At 51.3% G+C, this 16,381-nt stretch overlaps 3 protein-coding genes across 6 annotated transcripts; all 3 read left to right on the top strand.

Moving 5' to 3' along the window:
* The first annotated feature begins 1,644 nt into the window (after positions 1–1,644).
* LOC112902309 (galactoside 2-alpha-L-fucosyltransferase-like) lies at positions 1,645–5,361 on the top strand. 2 transcript variants are annotated; one of them, XM_025971331.1, is made up of 3 exons: positions 1,942–2,047; positions 3,433–3,469; positions 3,595–5,361. In XM_025971331.1, exon 3 carries the CDS (start codon positions 3,657–3,659, stop codon positions 5,085–5,087), a length of 1,431 nt encoding a protein of 476 aa, XP_025827116.1. In that variant the 5' UTR covers positions 1,942–2,047; positions 3,433–3,469; positions 3,595–3,656; the 3' UTR covers positions 5,088–5,361. The 2 variants fall into 2 exon arrangements, with proteins under 2 accessions (XP_025827110.1, XP_025827116.1); XM_025971325.1 differs by lacking the exon at positions 3,433–3,469 and having other exon boundaries at positions 1,645–2,047.
* A 485-nt stretch (positions 5,362–5,846) lies between these two features.
* On the top strand, positions 5,847–9,163 carry LOC112873727 (probable fucosyltransferase 8). Its single transcript, XM_025936758.1, has 2 exons — positions 5,847–6,096; positions 7,471–9,163. Exons 1-2 carry the CDS (start codon positions 5,853–5,855, stop codon positions 8,973–8,975), a joined length of 1,749 nt encoding a protein of 582 aa, XP_025792543.1. The 5' UTR covers positions 5,847–5,852; the 3' UTR covers positions 8,976–9,163.
* Positions 9,164–10,402: 1,239 nt separating this feature from the next.
* On the top strand, positions 10,403–15,304 carry LOC112890914 (galactoside 2-alpha-L-fucosyltransferase-like). 3 transcript variants are annotated; one of them, XM_025957797.1, is made up of 2 exons: positions 10,403–10,849; positions 13,604–15,304. In XM_025957797.1, exons 1-2 carry the CDS (start codon positions 10,552–10,554, stop codon positions 15,091–15,093), a joined length of 1,788 nt encoding a protein of 595 aa, XP_025813582.1. In that variant the 5' UTR covers positions 10,403–10,551; the 3' UTR covers positions 15,094–15,304. The 3 variants fall into 3 exon arrangements, with proteins under 3 accessions (XP_025813582.1, XP_025813595.1, XP_025813589.1); XM_025957810.1 differs by having other exon boundaries at positions 10,792–10,898; XM_025957804.1 differs by lacking the exon at positions 10,403–10,849 and adding an exon at positions 10,913–12,370.
* Positions 15,305–16,381: the final 1,077 nt, after the last annotated feature.

A 16,381-nucleotide genomic window follows, 5' to 3' on the forward strand; every position in this document is an offset into this window, starting at 1 on the left:
TTTTCCCTCCTCGGAAGACGCACGCATACTAGTACTAGCACATCGATCTCTGCGGATCAACCAACCGAGCCTGTGCCCCGCAGAAAATCACAGAGCTTCTGGAGACAGTTTCCACTTTCTGCGCTTTTGTGGTTGCGCGATGGGCACCTCAACATAGAGACTGAAAATGACAGAACAAAACACCTCTGCCAAGAAGAATGACATTGTAAGTAAGCCGGCACAGCTCAGCTCAGCTCAGCTTAGCAGCCTCCTCCTGTCCTCCTCGCACACAGGAAGCCGTCTGTGAGTAGCCTGAGCTTGGGGTTTCTCCCCGGTGGCGACGCTGACGGATGAGCTCTACGATGGATGCTAAAGTATTCAACAAGCATATACACGCACACACGCCACTAGCATAGGGTCGATCGTGTCATTTTCAGATCTTGTTGGCGTTGAATGCTTCAGACGCCCATAGGGCCATATTCTAGCACTCCACCCCACCTACCTACCACCATTGAATATCTGAATTAAGCTCGATCCCTAGCTAGTCTGCAGTTTCTGCAACCCATGAAAGGGAAGTGAACCTTCTCGGAGAATCAAACCACACGTCCTTGCGAAAGCCGCCGTGTCCCGGTGAGCCCAATCGCACAAAAACAAGTGAAGAGATAGATGCGCAGGGGACGTAAAAAACTAGCAGAAACCATGTGGGGGTATACCGGAGGAAGGAACACGCAGCGTCGGCATGGCGGCATGGCCAGGATCGGAGATGGGAGTCGATTCCTGCAACAAGAGGACACCCTGCGCAGCATAGCACGTGTACACATGCCCTCCCTCCGTAGTCCCAGATCACCAAATGCGCACCGCATAAGGGAGCAGTGTAGACCTGCCGTCCCTCCAAGCGTCCCAAATACGGCGTCCCTTGAGCACTGTCATATGCTTTTGTTGCCACATATCAATTGAAACACGGATCCACACCATGAGCTGCTTTTAAACCTTAGGATAGGTGGAGAAAAGTCCACGACATGCATAAAGTTGTTTGAAAATAAATATACAGTGACGTTTTGGGTACTGAATAAGTTCATTCAAAATAAATAAATAAATAAGTGACTAGATTTTTAACAAACATTTTTAAACAATTTTTTGCGAAAACTTTGCCAGCACATCACTTATTTGTGACTACAGGGAAACGAGTAGAAATCTCTTTCTTGTCTTTTCCTTTATGTAGTAATAATTCCCCTAAAATTTACCGCCGGTGTGTTCCAACTTCCAAGCAGGGAGGACGACTCAAGTCTACTGCTTCATCAGAAGAAAAGTACAGAATCGGAAGATGAACATAGGAGGACGAGAATAATACCACTAAAGTGTTACAGTTTGGCTAGAAAGGGCAAAAACTTTCCTTGAACTACGGAAAGGGCAGGAGCTTTCCATTAAAAATGGCGGGAGCTATAGAAAATTGCTCTTCGTTCCCATCACGAGGAGTCGACGACCCACAAGATAACTAATTCAGCGATCATCAAAGCTAACAACTCCCGCGCGAATATACACAGCAGTTAAGTACTCGTAAATGCGAATAGAATAAGCTCGCGTCGCAGAAACCAACAAGGGAACAAACAGTGCGGCCAATGTAGGATCGGGCACACGTCGGCGTCACTCCGTCTCCTTCCATTTCAAGCCCCCGGCCCGCAGCTTCCACCAGGTTGACCAGCTACAAGGACAAGGAGAAAAGCCGGCACAAGCAAGCCGTGTCAACACACGGATCAAACGAGAGCATAGAAGAGGCAGCCAAGAAGGGAGCCGCAGGCGTGTGGAGAAGAGGGGATGGACGTGAAGCGGTCGCGGAGCCCCCGGGCTCCGGCCGGCGGCGAGGACGACAAGAAGCGCGCCGGGTGGCGCGGCGCCGGCGTCCGCCCGGAGATGGTGCTGGTCGGCTTCCTCCTCACGCTGCCCCTCCTCTTCCTCGTCTTCGGCGGCCGCTGGGGCAGCGGCTCCTTCCCCTCGTCCTCCCCGTCTCCGCCCGTCGTCGCGCGCAACGTCGCCGCCGGCGACCGCGGCGCGACGCCGCAAAGCAAAAGTAAGCTTCCTGCCCTCTGCTACTACCCCGTTGTTTCGGCTTGTGAATTCGGGAGATCGCGTCCTTCCCACGCCGGAGAAGAAGCTCGTTGACCGGCGGCGTGCGCGTGGGAAATTCTCGCGTTTTGCGCCCCAATTCTCGGACGGGGTTGGCCGTTGGCGTATGAACAAGCAGCTGGTGTCGTAAGCAATTCTGCTCCTTCTTCCTTCCTCATGGCGGAGGGGCAGAGCAGATTGGCGTTTCGTCAGGAGGTAGCTCAGCCTCCTATTCTTGACGACGTCACCGTTGATCCGGTCGTGCTTCTATCTGGTACACTGGCATTACGGCCAATTGGCCATGGCGGAGCAAACCGCGTCCTGATCAGATCACTTTAATTGAATTCTGCGTACGAACTGCGGATCAGGCTTGCCTAGGCAGTCCAAATCTGTGCTGTGATCGCCGATCTACTTCATGCACGAACAAATCCATTTTTGGGCCCGGGATCGGGAACTCAGATCCGACTTGCAGCGTGCTTGAACAGTGAGCTTCTGGAGGGATACAGAGGAGCCCTGTTTGTTGTGTCAGCGTGGGCGCGGTGTCCTGATGGCACCACCGCACCACGTCGGTGCATCATTGCCCGGATCTTGTCCTACCTCACCACTGTTTCTTTGAAAGGGGTAGCTTCTGCCCATCTGCGAAATGTCTTCTAGATGGCCCCACTGGCCCAGGCTTTGCTTGAGTGGCCCAGGCTACAGGAGACGTACTATTGTTCTTACTTCTTAAAGTAGCCTCTAGCCGGGGCCTTAAGGGGAATGGAGGGTTTTTTTTTTCTAGAAAAGAATAGTCTCCCAGTCCAGAGTGTACAGTTCCCGTGATCACATTTATCCCCAGCAATAATGCTGATATAAACTCAAAACTGAAACTTAAGAAAGTGATGATCTGCCCATATTTTTGCTATGATATTCCAGTTCAGGGTTGAAACGTGACAAGCCATTAATGAAATGGACACAATTTCAGAATTTCCCTTTTCTAATCCTTTCTTTTTGGTATTTTGAGAGTACGAGAGATGAAACATATGCTGGGTCTTCAGCTGGCAATAATCCATTTGTATATTTTGAACTGACTTTTTGGGTTTTGGCTTTGTTCTCTTGTCTAATTTCTTGCTGATGACTAGCTCGATGGCCCTGTTTCTGGCCAGAGTAAAGAAGCATCTAGCCAATTGCTTTCAGAAAAAGAAAGACGCTAACCATTCTTATGTGCTTCTGAAGAATATAGATGGTTGCGTGTAAGAAAACACCATACATTCAGATACCGAAACATCAGTGAAATTTCAGAATCATGGTGCTTTGTATGCTAAACGTTTTGTACTGCATGCTGATTCCATATATCCACCGGCTACCATCCAGGTTTTAAAGGGAAAGAAACCATCATCAGGTGTCGATGGTATGGTCGTAGGGCCCACCTGTCAGTATCTTATTGAATGATATTTTTTTGAACTTATTATGATGAGGAAAAAATTTCCGCCATATTTTTTTTTCAACTCATCCAGTGAAGAATCTTCTCTGCAGAACCAGAATCTGTTACTCCGAAGAACGTCTCTGCATCAACCGCATCATCTCCTTCCCCCGACATGCTTCTGGGAGGACTGCTCTCGGCGGGATTCGACGAATCCTCCTGCCAGAGCCGCTACAGATCGAACCTCTACCGGAAGCCATCCCCTTTCCCGCTCTCCCCCTACCTCGCGCAGAAGCTGCGCAAGTACGAGGCGTACCACAAGAAGTGCGGGCCGGGGACCAAGCGCTACCGGCGTGCCGTCAAGCAGCTCAAGGCCGGTCGCAACGCCGACCACTCCGAGTGCAAGTACGTGGTGTGGTTCCCCTGCAACGGGCTCGGCAACCGCATGCTCACCATCGCCTCTACCTTCCTGTACGCGCTGCTCACCGACCGGGTGCTCCTCATGCACGTCGCGCCGGAGCAGGAGGGCCTCTTCTGCGAGCCGTTCCCGGGCAGCTCGTGGGTGCTCCCGGGTGACTTCCCGGAGAACAACCCGCACAAGCTCCACATCGGCGCGCCGGAGAGCTACGCCAACATGCTCAAGAGCGGCGTCGTCCGCAACGACGACCCCAACAGCGTGCCGGCGTCGTCGCTGCCGCCCTACGTGTACCTCCACGTGGAGCAGTTCCAGCTGAAGCTCTCCGACAACGTCTTCTGCGACGAGGACCAGGTGGTGCTCGGCAAGTTCAACTGGATGGTGCTCAAGTCCGACAGCTACTTCGCGCCGGCGCTGTTCCTGACGCCCATGTTCGAGGAGGAGCTCGCGAGGATGTTCCCGCAGAAGGAGGCCGTGTTCCATCACCTGGGACGGTACCTCTTCCACCCGACGAACAAGGTCTGGGGCATCATCAGAAGATACTACGAGGCGTACCTCGCCAGGGTGGACGAGAAGATCGGGTTCCAGATCCGGATCTTCCCGGAGAAGCCGATCAAGTTCGAGAACATGTACGACCAGCTGATGCGGTGCATCAGGGAGCAGCGGCTGCTGCCGGAGCTCGCCGGCGCCGCCGAGCCGGCGAACCACACGGCGGGCGGCGCCGCGGGGAAGGTGAAGGCCGTCCTGATCGCGTCCCTCTACTCGGGGTACTACGAGAAGATTCGGGGCATGTACTACGAGAGCCCCACCCGGAACGGGGAGGTGGTGGCGGTGTTCCAGCCCAGCCACGAGGAGCAGCAGCAGTACACGTCGAACGAGCACAACCAGAAGGCGCTGGCGGAGATCTACCTTCTGAGCTACTGCGACAAGATCGCGATGACCGCGTGGTCCACCTTCGGGTACGTCGCCTACAGCTTCGCCGGCGTGAAGCCGTGGATCCTGCTCCGGCCGGACTGGGACAAGGAGGTCTCCGCGGTCGCGTGCGTCCGGTCCGCGTCCGTGGAGCCGTGCCTGCACTCGCCGCCCCAGCTCGGGTGCAGGGCCAAGAAGAACGTCGACGTGGCCGCCGTCAAGCCCTACGTCCGGCACTGCGAGGACGTCGGGTTCGGCCTCAAGCTGTTCGACAGCTAACTCTTGAGTCGCGGGCAGTCGCTTGATCCGAATCCAAAATCCGATTCCGATTCCCCTTCCAGAATCAGAACTGCGTCCCCTGTGGAGTACGAGTAATTAGGCAGGCCTTTTGGAGCATTCGCTGTATTCCATTCGTTTCCGGTACCGACCTGTACAAGCGGAAGTTGCAGAGATGGTTTTCTCTGCACCGTATTCAAATTCGTTCGTCGTAAAACAATTTGCAAATATGTACACACAGATCGAGCTTATCAACAGGAACATAAACTGTTTCTTATCTCTGGATTATAAATTGCTCGCGACAATGATTAAGTTACCAGTTTTAAAATCTGGCGAGGAACCCCGTGCCGTGGAGTCGCCGGGCAGGCCGTTTCCTCCACGGCCACGGCATGGTTGCCCGACGAGGCACCGCAGCGGGATCGCCAAGTGTCCATGTAAAACCGGTACCTGTCACGGGTGCAACTTACTTCCTGCAGGTAGGAATTAACAATGTGTCCACGTGCTAGGCTGGCCGAGCAAGCAAGCATTCCCCTAGTTGTGCCGTGCGTGCTCGCCGCATCGTCATGTATGTATCCATGATGCGAAGCCGTTGACGACGACGATTTGGCGTCTGGAAGGCGGCGTCAACAATGGTTCGAGAAGATGCGATGCGTGTTGCGGCAAACGAACACAATCATTGTACGTGCTGCCGGTATATACTTGTTGGGTCAGCGAGGGCAGAGGAAGCGCGCGCGTCGAGGGAAGAGCGGGTGCTCCTCTGCTCTGCCGATGGACGCGAGGGCGCGAACGCCGCGGGGAGCGCGCAAGGTGGCGGTTGGGAGTGGCGAGCCTGGCGGCAGCGACAAGGAGTGGCGGTGGCGGGGATGGCGCGCCGCGGCGCGGGCGGGGGTGGTGGCCGCGGTCGGGTTCTTGGGCGCCTTGGTGTTGCTCGTGATGGTGTTCGGCGGCCGTACCGGAAGAATGGCCGCGTTCTCGTCGGCGCCAGGGACCGGGTTCTTCGTTCAAAAGCCAGGTAAAGTTCGTTTGGTGCTAGTACACACGCATGTCGAATTCAGCGATGCAGATCGATGTTCTTGGACTTGTTTCCTTTGCATTTTTATTGTCTTCATGATGAAATCGACGTTGGAACCTGCAAGCATGAGATTATTTTTTTTAAGAAAAAAAAAGGTGCAACACAAAAGCTTCAATCAGAGCTCCACAATAACAATGCCAATAATTCACCATGAGACTTCACAAACTAATTTTGGTGTGTTGACGTGTGGGTGCAAAACAAGCAGTTCCAAAGAGAGCGTTTCAAACGTTCAACTCACTAACTCCATATGCATCCGGTTTTCGCAGAGGCACAGTCACTGCACTGAGAGTCTTCGGAAGCTAGACATTCAGTGCTCAACTGCTCATTCGATGGCGTGTTTTTTTTTCTATCAACACAGTGATCCACGCCGCACTCGTTTATTTATAGGAGTATTTATCAGCGTCGCATACCTCGATGCGCACGCACGCACGCAGGGACGGGAGAGCGCAAGGAGCCGACAGCGCGAGCTGGCCGAGCAAGCGTTCCCCTCGTTGTGTGTTTTATATGCACGGTCAGCGTCTCAGCTTGCCCCCGTCCTTACGCTATTCGCTGCTGAGTTTACTGCATCACGATGAGGATGCAAAGCCGTTGACGGCAACCGGCGTCTGGAATGCAGCAGTGTCAATAATACAGTAGTTTATTTAGCAGTGTGTGCATTCCTGCGTGCGATGCAAAATCTGCAAAATCACTAGTATATGGGCGGGGCGCGGAGAGCGGAGAAAGAGGCGTGAGCCTCTACGGAGGTGCCTGCCGGTGCGGTGATATGGACGCGGCGGCGGCGCACAGCAAGGTTGTGCCCGGCGGGGAGCGGCACGGCGCCGGGAGGGACGGAAGCGGCGGCAACGAGGAGGAGGCTTGGCGGTGGCCGTGGCCGGGATGGCGCGCACCCGCGCGGGTGGAGGTGGTCGTGATGGGGTTCTTGGCCACCTCGACGCTGCTCGTGCTGGCCTTCGGCGGCGCCGGGAACCCGCCCTCATTCTCATCGTCGCCAGGAAGCGAGTTCGTGCAAAAGCCAGGTATTAACATTAACCAATGGTGAACTTTGGCTCTTCGTTTGGTGGTGCGCATGCATGCCGAGTTCAGTTTGAGTCAACCTAGCCGCAGAGTAGTGGATTCCTCGAACGGTTTCTTCGCTTTTTATCGCGTTTGTTATGAACACTGACGTTTTAATTTGGACATATGGAGTTGTAGTTTTGGATTTTTAGAAAGAAGAAATCTGTTAAGCAAACTAATGATTTGAAACTGTACGTCGTCCCCTCAGAAATCTGAGATTTCTCAGGTGCCAAACTAATCGACTTCATTTGTACCGTGCAGTTTACGAAGCATCGCTTGTCCATGAACATGTCGCGGGACCGGCCCCGCCGACTCGGCACGACCAGGACCGTCTCCTCGGCGGGCTCCTCTCGCCGGCCTTCGACGAGAATTCCTGCCGTTCCCGGTACGCGTCGTCTCTCTACCGCCGCCCGTCACCGTTCCGGCCATCCACCTTCCTCTTGGAGCGCCTCAGGCGGTACGAGGCCCGGCACCGGCGGTGCTGCCCCGGCGCGCCACTGTTCAAGGAAGCCGTCGAGCACCTGCGGTCCGGCCGCAACGCCGCGCGCTCGGAGTGCCAGTACGTCGTCTGGACGCCGATCAACGGCCTCGGCAACCGCATGCTCTCGCTCGCATCCACCTTCCTGTACGCGCTCCTCACCGACCGCGTCCTGCTCGTGCACGCGCCGCAGGAGTTCGACGGCCTCTTCTGCGAGCCCTTCCCCGGCAGCTCCTGGGCGCTCCCCGCCGGCTTCCCGATCACCGACTTCGCCGGCATTTTCACCATGGGGTCGCCGACGAGCTACAAGAACATGCGGCAGGCCGGGGCCGTGAGCCGCGACCACCGCAACGTCACCGCCGAGAGCCTACCCGCGTACGTGTTCCTGGACCTCATCCAGTCCTTCACCGACGCCGCCTTCTGCGAGGCCGACCAGCGCGTGCTCGCCAAGTTCAACTGGGTTGTGGTCAAGTCCGACGTGTACTTCGCCACCATGTTCTTCCTCATGCCGGCCTACGAGCGCGAGCTCTCGCGGCTGTTCCCGGAGAAGGAGGCCGTGTTCCACCACCTCGCCCGGTACCTCTTCCACCCGTCCAACGACGTATGGGGCATCGTGCGCAAGTACTACGGGGCCTACCTCGCCAGGGCCGACGAGCGCGTCGGCCTCCAGGTACGCGTCTTCCCGGAGATGCCCGTGGCGTTCGAGAACATGTACGGCCAGATCCTCAGGTGCTCGGAGCAGGAGGCCGGCTTGCTGCCCAAGGTTGCGCACAAGGACGGCGCGGCGGCGAACCACTCCTCGGCCGTGGCGTCGGGGAGCAGGAACAACAAGCTCACCTCGATACTGGTGACGTCGCTCTTCTCCGACTACTACGAGCGCATTCGCGGCGTGTACTATGCGAACCCGACGGAGACCGGGGAGTTCGTGGAGGTGCACCAGCCGAGCCACGAGAGGGAGCAGCGCACGGAGGCGCGCGCTCACAACCAGAGGGCGCTGGCGGAGATGTACTTGCTGAGCTTCTGCGATCGCATCGTGACCACCGCGGTGTCGACGTTCGGGTACATCGCGCACGGGCTCGCCGGCGTGCGGCCCTGGGTGCTTCTCCGGCCACCGTCGCCCGAAGCGCCTGTTGATCCGGCGTGCGTCCGATCGAAGACTGTGGAGCCCTGTCTTCAGGCGCCGCCGCGACGAGTGTGCGGTGTGGCGGAGGGGACGGACATTGGAGCTCTGGTGCCTTACGCCGGGCACTGTGAGGACGAGCACAAAGGTCTCAAGTTGTTCCCTTAGCTTTGAAGTCAGCTTGTGTATATAACTGCATAACAGAATTGTTGATTTACATAATTCTTTAAGTATTGATGGCCAAAATTTTCAAATCTTAGTCCATGGAAGTCCTACATCGATAGGGGTGTAAAGTGACGATCCTTGGATTCAACCCTATTTAATTCAAATACCAGCACAATATCCGTGCCTTGATACGTGTAATATAAATTTTATTTGGACCAACATGAGACCACCAATTTTTTTCATTCGGTATACATATCGTGCCGCGCGAGGTTTTGATTGTCCGGATTCCGACTAATTTTCTCCGAGTTTCGGTTAGAATTCCGATTGATTGTCCAGATCCGATTACGAATCCGATCGACGGAGCAAGGAATCATTGCTTGCTTTAGAAAAAGTAGAGATAGAGATTTGTGCTAATTTTCTAAACTAGGATATCATTTTATAGAAGTAGTATGAATATTTGAACTAAAAAGAATTGAAGGTGCATCTAAGCATCACCAATTTACACCCGTGTACAGCGATATATTCCATTTGTTTCTTTCTACATAAGGTGCGCACGCATTCTAATATTCAAACTTTGTAGACTTTTCGTAGCAATACTTAGATATAATAATGGTAAAGAAATAATACCATTAGATTCAATATTTTACTTGTGCTTTAAATTATCATAATCTTCTTGCAATATATGCTATAATAAAAGAGAACAGTCTTAGTACAATTTTTGAGGCTGTTTTGAATAAAGTTATGCGTTGTATTTTGAGGTAAAATATATTTTTAATTAATGGGTCTTTTAATAAGTGGTTATTGATTTACAATGCCTCGGATTAATGGGAAATTTGATAGCTGAACAGTAGACAGTAGTTTGGGTGACCTATGAAGAGGTGTGACGGTAATGCGCACACATGGTGTACTCGTATAAACATGCCTCTGGGAGATAATTAGCCGGCATATAAGGATTGACAAATTTATCGTAGTACTTGGCTACTTGCTATCTATGGACATGTGTTGAATTGAAGACACAAATCTTGATGTGAAAGCTCTGGCACAAAGAATCTAACTAGTGGAGCTGCATTTAGCTCATAAAATGGATTTATACAATTTAAAAGTATTTTAAATCTCTGTGGAATCTGCACATAAATTTGTAGCTGGGCTAAACAGCTCTTATTATTTTTCTGCGCATATCTAAGATATCGCATTTATGGAAAATACCTTCCAACATACAGGCATGCGATGCGAGTTGAAGATTTGTCTCCATGTTTGCCATGGGAACTCGATAATCCCGTGTTCGAAATCAAACTGGAGCATGGCCCAGCATCGAACCATGCAATGGGCATAACCCATCTTGGGCCCGTCCAGTCCGGTTGCAGGCCGTGGAAGTCCTCCAAAGTCCAAACCTTCTCCCACTCCCACGCGGTGGCGGCTGTACTCCTTTGACCACTCCGCCACGACCAAGACAGAGAGGAAGCGAGAGGGAAGGAGGGAGAGCAGATAACCGCATAGCCCACGACCCCGGGCCGAGCAGCGAGCGACATCGAAGAGGGACGCAGAGCATATATGAGGCGTCCACGGTAGCTAGCTGCTCATGGTGATGGGGAGGCCGAGCCAGAGCCACGGGGGCGGGGGCGGGGGCGACGAGGAGCGGCTGCCCCTGCGCGGCGGGCTGGAGACGGAGCGGGCGCCGCCGCCCCACCACGCCGCGGAGCAGCTCACGGAGGCGCGGCGCGGGGGCGGGGGCAGGCTCTGGCGCGCGTCCGTGCGCGCCGGCCTGGTGCTCTGCCTGCTGACGGTCCCGGCCGTCCTGCTCCTGCTGCGGTGGCAGGCCGACTCCTCGCCGCAGTGGGTCTTTGACTTCGAGGCCCCCGAGGAAGACGACGACCAAGGTACGCCGCCCGCGCCTACTCCGTCCCGAAGCCCGTACACACACTACCCGTATGTTCTTGCTTCTTCTACACATGAACTGTGGCCAAATCCCAATGGCAACTACTAGCCCGTACAACCTTTCGTGATCACCGGTTAATGGATGGTAGTATAATCCTTAAGCCGAGCCGATTTCTTCGCCCATGGATCGGATGCGGAGCGGCCACGCAGAATTCGCCCTCGTGCGACAGCGGTGGCCTCTGCGATTCCAGAGGGACAGCACGGCACTAGCAAGCACGATGGGCGGTAGACAGGAAATCAGAGCTGGGACTGGGATGGATCGAAGCTTTGAGGCTTTCGTCGGGTGGATGGGTATGCAAGGAGATTGGATCGGACCAGCAAAGCAGATTCCTTTGCCACCTCCGGCTTACTTTATCCGGAGTAGTTTTTGTCCACTAGAGAGCTTGGTCGCATCCATCATTCATTCATGGTACTACTAGTTTATGGTAGTTGACAAATAAATTTTAGCTTTGAAATGATACGCAAAATGCAGAATATGATTTTTTTTAGAAAAAACAAATGCAGAGATTATGATTAGCCAATAGCCATCGGCCAGGTAAACCCAGTGCGATGCCCACAGAAAATCCGAACAGGGCCGGCCGGACCGGCCTGCCGCCTGCGGCAACTTCCATGCACTTGGCCCGTGGTGGATGCCAGATCAAACAAAATTGACGTTTTCTTTCCTTTCCTATCCTGGCCTGGTTCCGCTCATCCGCTGCAAAATTCAAATGTTTGCCTTTTTTTTTTCAAAGAAAACACTCGTTTTGCATGGATGATAAAGTTTGTACTGGTGGTTCCGTGTCAAAAGTAGCTCACTGATTCCCATTTTGTACTGGTGGGTAATAAAGTTCAAAAAAATTGTACAGAGGCAACAGAGGCGCGCTTCCCCTGTTCCTTCTCCCTCGTGGCCTCGTCCCTGGTGGCCTGGTCCAATGTCTTTGGCAGAGGGCCGGCCCGACACGCTATCCTCTGTTCCCCTGTCGCCATGGGCAGGCAGGGCTGCCCGATTTCTGCAGCTGGCTGGGGCTGCTAACGGAGTAGTAGCACTCTAGCAGCCACTTGCTGTTCCATTCGTCAAGTGACCGGTAGCCACTTGCCACTACCGGTCCTTCGCCCACTAGCCGGTAGCCCCACACCTGCGCCGATTCAACTTGCTCCCACGCTGATGATGGCAGGAGTCGTCCTCGTTCGACCGTTCGACCCTCCCTCCCTCCCTCTCCCTCCCTTGCTGTCCCAAAAAAGGCCAAAGCCGACAGCGACGCTCGCTTGCTGGCACGCGGACTGGCGCGAATACGAAAAGAAGAGCCGCTGCCGACCTCATGTGACTGAGAGGGCATGGCGATGGGGACGGGCCGCGGGGAGACGAAGAGGGCAGCGGCGGAGGGGCTCTGGCCCGCCGCGCTGACGGTGTGCTTCCTCGGTGTCCTGGCCGTCATGCTCCTGCCTTGCTTATCCCCGTATTCGTAGGAGCACACGACGGTTGTGTGAGCTTCACGCCTTCACCTGTCAGTTATTTATGCGCATTCGGCCGCAAGGCTACTTGTGGATACTCCCTCCATTCTTTTTTTGATAGTCCTATTTCATCTTGGTACAATGACCAAGAAGAAGTACATGCGTTGATTTAATTTTAGAAATAGAACTATCAAAAAGAATGGAGGGAATACATCGGAAGTTTCAATTTGTTTGAATTTAGTCCTGTCGAAGTAAGTTAGGTTAATCAGATCATCACTGCGTTGTTGAAGATAAGGGCAATTTTGTCAGATATGTGCAAAGTACATGCAGTATACGTGTATCAGTGGCATGTCTCAAACTTAAACAAACTGCAATGTCAGTGACCTGATTTCGACTTTGTAGTGGGATCTTTCATAACATAAAAAGTTGTAATGATATGGATCTAATTGTGCGACAGCTTGTTCAATTTGTCCATGGTCTCTTGAATGTGTGGTCCTTACTCCTTACAGTACGTCTGTAGGGAGCAGGAGGATTTACTGTGTTTAGAGAATTCTAGATAGTCCTTTGTCAGGAGGTTTGTTGTTGTCCTGATGACTCTTACTACATTTTTCTTATTATGTACTTAAACTTAGATACTACCCTGCTTCGTTGTGAGAAAATCTGGAGTAAAATTTTCATTATGGGAAAATACATTGATCTGCAATGTAGGCAAACAGAGGAGATGTTACACTTGGTGATACGATACAAAGAATACCAGTACAAGTGTATGCATGTCCAGCTCATGGTGTTAGAATGTGTATAATACTGCCTCCTGCAGAGGGAACAGCAAGGAACTGCTTCCTTCACATTGTCTAGTCTCTTTAGTTACAGAAAGGGCAGGCCTGTGATGAATGATCTCCAAGTAGATGCATTATTTATTTCAACTTGCAAGCAATTTTAATAGGGAAAAGATCAAACAACCTACCTACATTCAAATTGGTAGATGCATACATTTAACATTGGCTTGTTATGGGCTAACCGTAGTTGCATGCTTCATCGTTGTTCATTGAATAGCCACTCTTTCTGTTGGTTCTTCCTGGCATTGTGTTTGTCTACAGCCTGCTTTCTCGTAACCTTTCCTTTTAATGATACATGGTACCAACTACTTCTAGTACTCCATAGCTCCTGTGGCTTTGGCGGTCCTCATGTGCCAACATCATGTTTCGTTATATGTTAGTGAATTACAAGCTGCAGTGACTGACTCAAAACCTTTTCATCTTCTTCAGATATACAAGATGATATGTCTGATGATATATCTCCGTCCCCATATATTGAGTATGATAGACTTCTGGGTGGCCTTCTGATTGAGGGATTTGACGAGAAATCTTGTAGAAGCAGGTATCAGTTTGCACGCTATCACAAGTCACCAAGCATACCTTCACCGTACCTCATAGAGAGGTTAAGGAAACAAGAAGTGCTGCAGAAAAGGTGTGGTCCAGGAACCAAAGCATACAAGGAAGCATCAAAGCAGCTAAGGTCCAGTCAGAGCATCAATATGACAGATTGCAACTATCTGATACTGACTATCCATGCTGGCTTGGGGAATCGGATGCTTGAGATTACTTCAGCATTCCTATATGCACTACTTACAAACCGGATTTTGCTTGTGGACCGTTACAAGGAGATTGGTGACCTTTTCTGCGAACCCTTCCCTGGAACCTCATGGTTAATCCCTTCAGATTTCCCTCTGAACTATGGCGAGTTTACTCAGAGTAGTCCAGAGAGCTATGGCAACATGCTGCAGAATAAAGTTGCCGGTGGCAATACAGATCGATCTTTGGCTGGTATTCAACCTCACTATGTGTATCTCCACCTTGATGGTAACTATGGTTTCCATGACAAACTTTTCTTCTGCGAAGACGACCAGCAGTTCCTGCTAGGTGTTCCATGGCTGATCATAAGAACAGACATGTACTTTGTGCCGTCCCTGTTTCTAATTCCAGGTTTCCAAGATGAACTCAGAAGGCTGTTTCCAGAGAAAGACACTGTTTTCCATCACTTAGCACGCTATCTTTTTCATCCAACAAACAATATTTGGTATTCTGTTACAAAATACTACCGGTCCTACCTGGCCAAAGCGGAAAAAAGAGTGGGAATTCAGATCAGAATATATGAAACCAAAGGCATCTTGCAAAGAAATGGCCCGTTCCCACACATTTTGAATCAGATCCTTTCATGTGCACAGAATGAGAAGCTCCTGCCAGAAATTGGTATGACGGAGAGAGCAGCAGCTGATACTCAGAATAACCGAACAATCGCCGTTCTAACTACTTCTTTGAGCTCTTGGTACAGCTATCAGATCCAGAAGAAGTACGAAGAGCACCCAACAGTTGATGGCACTACTGTCAAAGTGTACCAGCCAAGCCACGAGGAGTACCAGAGGTCAAGGAATAAGAAGCACAACATGAAGGCTCTTGCCGAGATCTATCTACTGAGCATGAACGATGAGCTAATCACCAGTGGCTTTTCCACGTTTGGGTACGCAGCTCAGGGGCTTGCTGGCCTGAAGCCATGGATCATGTTCAGGTCGGAGAACCACATGGTGCCAGACCCACCGTGTGGCCGTGCCATGTCCATTGAGCCGTGCTTCCACCAGGCTCCCTTCTACGACTGCAAGGCAAAGAGGGACACTGACTTGGGCAAGGTGGTGCCTTACGTGAGGCACTGCGAGGACGTGAGCTGGGGTCTGAAGATTGTAAATGAAACTCAGTTGTAGCTGTAGTTTTGTCAGGACTCGAGACAGATTTTCTTGCTAACTAGGGCAGAATTCTTTTTTTCTTGTTGCAAAAGAAACTATACGGTAGTATTCTTTCCCTCTCCTGTATTTGATCCAACTGTAGATAAGTTGATAAACAGGTCCATTAATCTGTTCGCTCTCTGATTCCAAGGAAAAGAATGAAAAGAAAATATGCTTACTGTCTGATCAATGCTCACCTGGTCATTATCTTGGCCAAGTCTTGGCATCCTTTTCTATGACTATAATGAACAAAACACCTCGTGTAGTTCCCTTGTGATTTTTCTGTGTCTAGCTTCATATCAAAGCGCTTGCTGCCTTTAAACCAGGAAACGAGTTGGAGAGAACAAAAGTCAGCAAGATTGCAATGCGGTTCGGCGTGAATTCTCTAACTTGCGGAAGCAAAGTCACATGTGACGTTCTCCTTCTTGGATGCCACCCATTCTCCATCCTATGGCTGCTAAATCCCTCAGCTTTCTAAGTGCACAGCATTTAGAGCAGATAATAATAATGGTTTAGCCCAAATAAGGGCCCAGCTCGGGAGGGAAACATGCCCAGCTCAGTAGGGGAGATGATTACATGAAGGAATGAGTTGAAAAATTAAACATATACAAACACTTTATTTTAGTGCAGAATTAAAAATTATTTCACTTTATAATAGCGAACAGTTTCATGATCCAAATAAGCAAAACAATCTCTTCCTTGGACTTAGATCGAGCAAGGCAAAAAAAATTCGCTATTTATGATTTTATATTCTTGTTACTAGATGTTCTACAGGAATAAGAAGAAATCGCAACTCTTTTTCATTACATATAAAAAGGGTTTTAAAAGTCAATTTTTCTTTTCAATATCTTTCTTTTTTTTCTGAAATCCTATGTTTGTTCTCCCACCCATGTAATAGAGAGCGAATGAAAAAAAGATGGGCCCATTATGTGTTCTTGACGAAGGAACTATTGGGCCTGAGAATATGTTGTTCTGGCCTGCTTACTGTTTGATTAGCAAGTATTGTGGGAGTCTGGCAGCTTTTGAGTGTCGGTGAGACCTTTTGTTGAAGCATCGAAGTTTCGCAGTAAAGTTTGCTTTCTCCCAGAGCGAGTTCATCTGGACTCCATGTGCAGACCATTCCGACTCTGCCGTGCTGTAAAAAAATGTCTAGGTTTCAGTTCATTTACCAAGCTTTCCACAATGCCCGATCCCTACGAGTCAGAAGGTCACCTCGAGATACCCACCAGCTGCGCTACTCGATCCAGTCAACTGGTTAGTGTATGAC

Source organism: Panicum hallii, chromosome 1 (genome assembly GCF_002211085.1).
Source record: "Panicum hallii strain FIL2 chromosome 1, PHallii_v3.1, whole genome shotgun sequence".
NCBI lineage: Eukaryota > Viridiplantae > Streptophyta > Magnoliopsida > Poales > Poaceae > Panicum > Panicum hallii.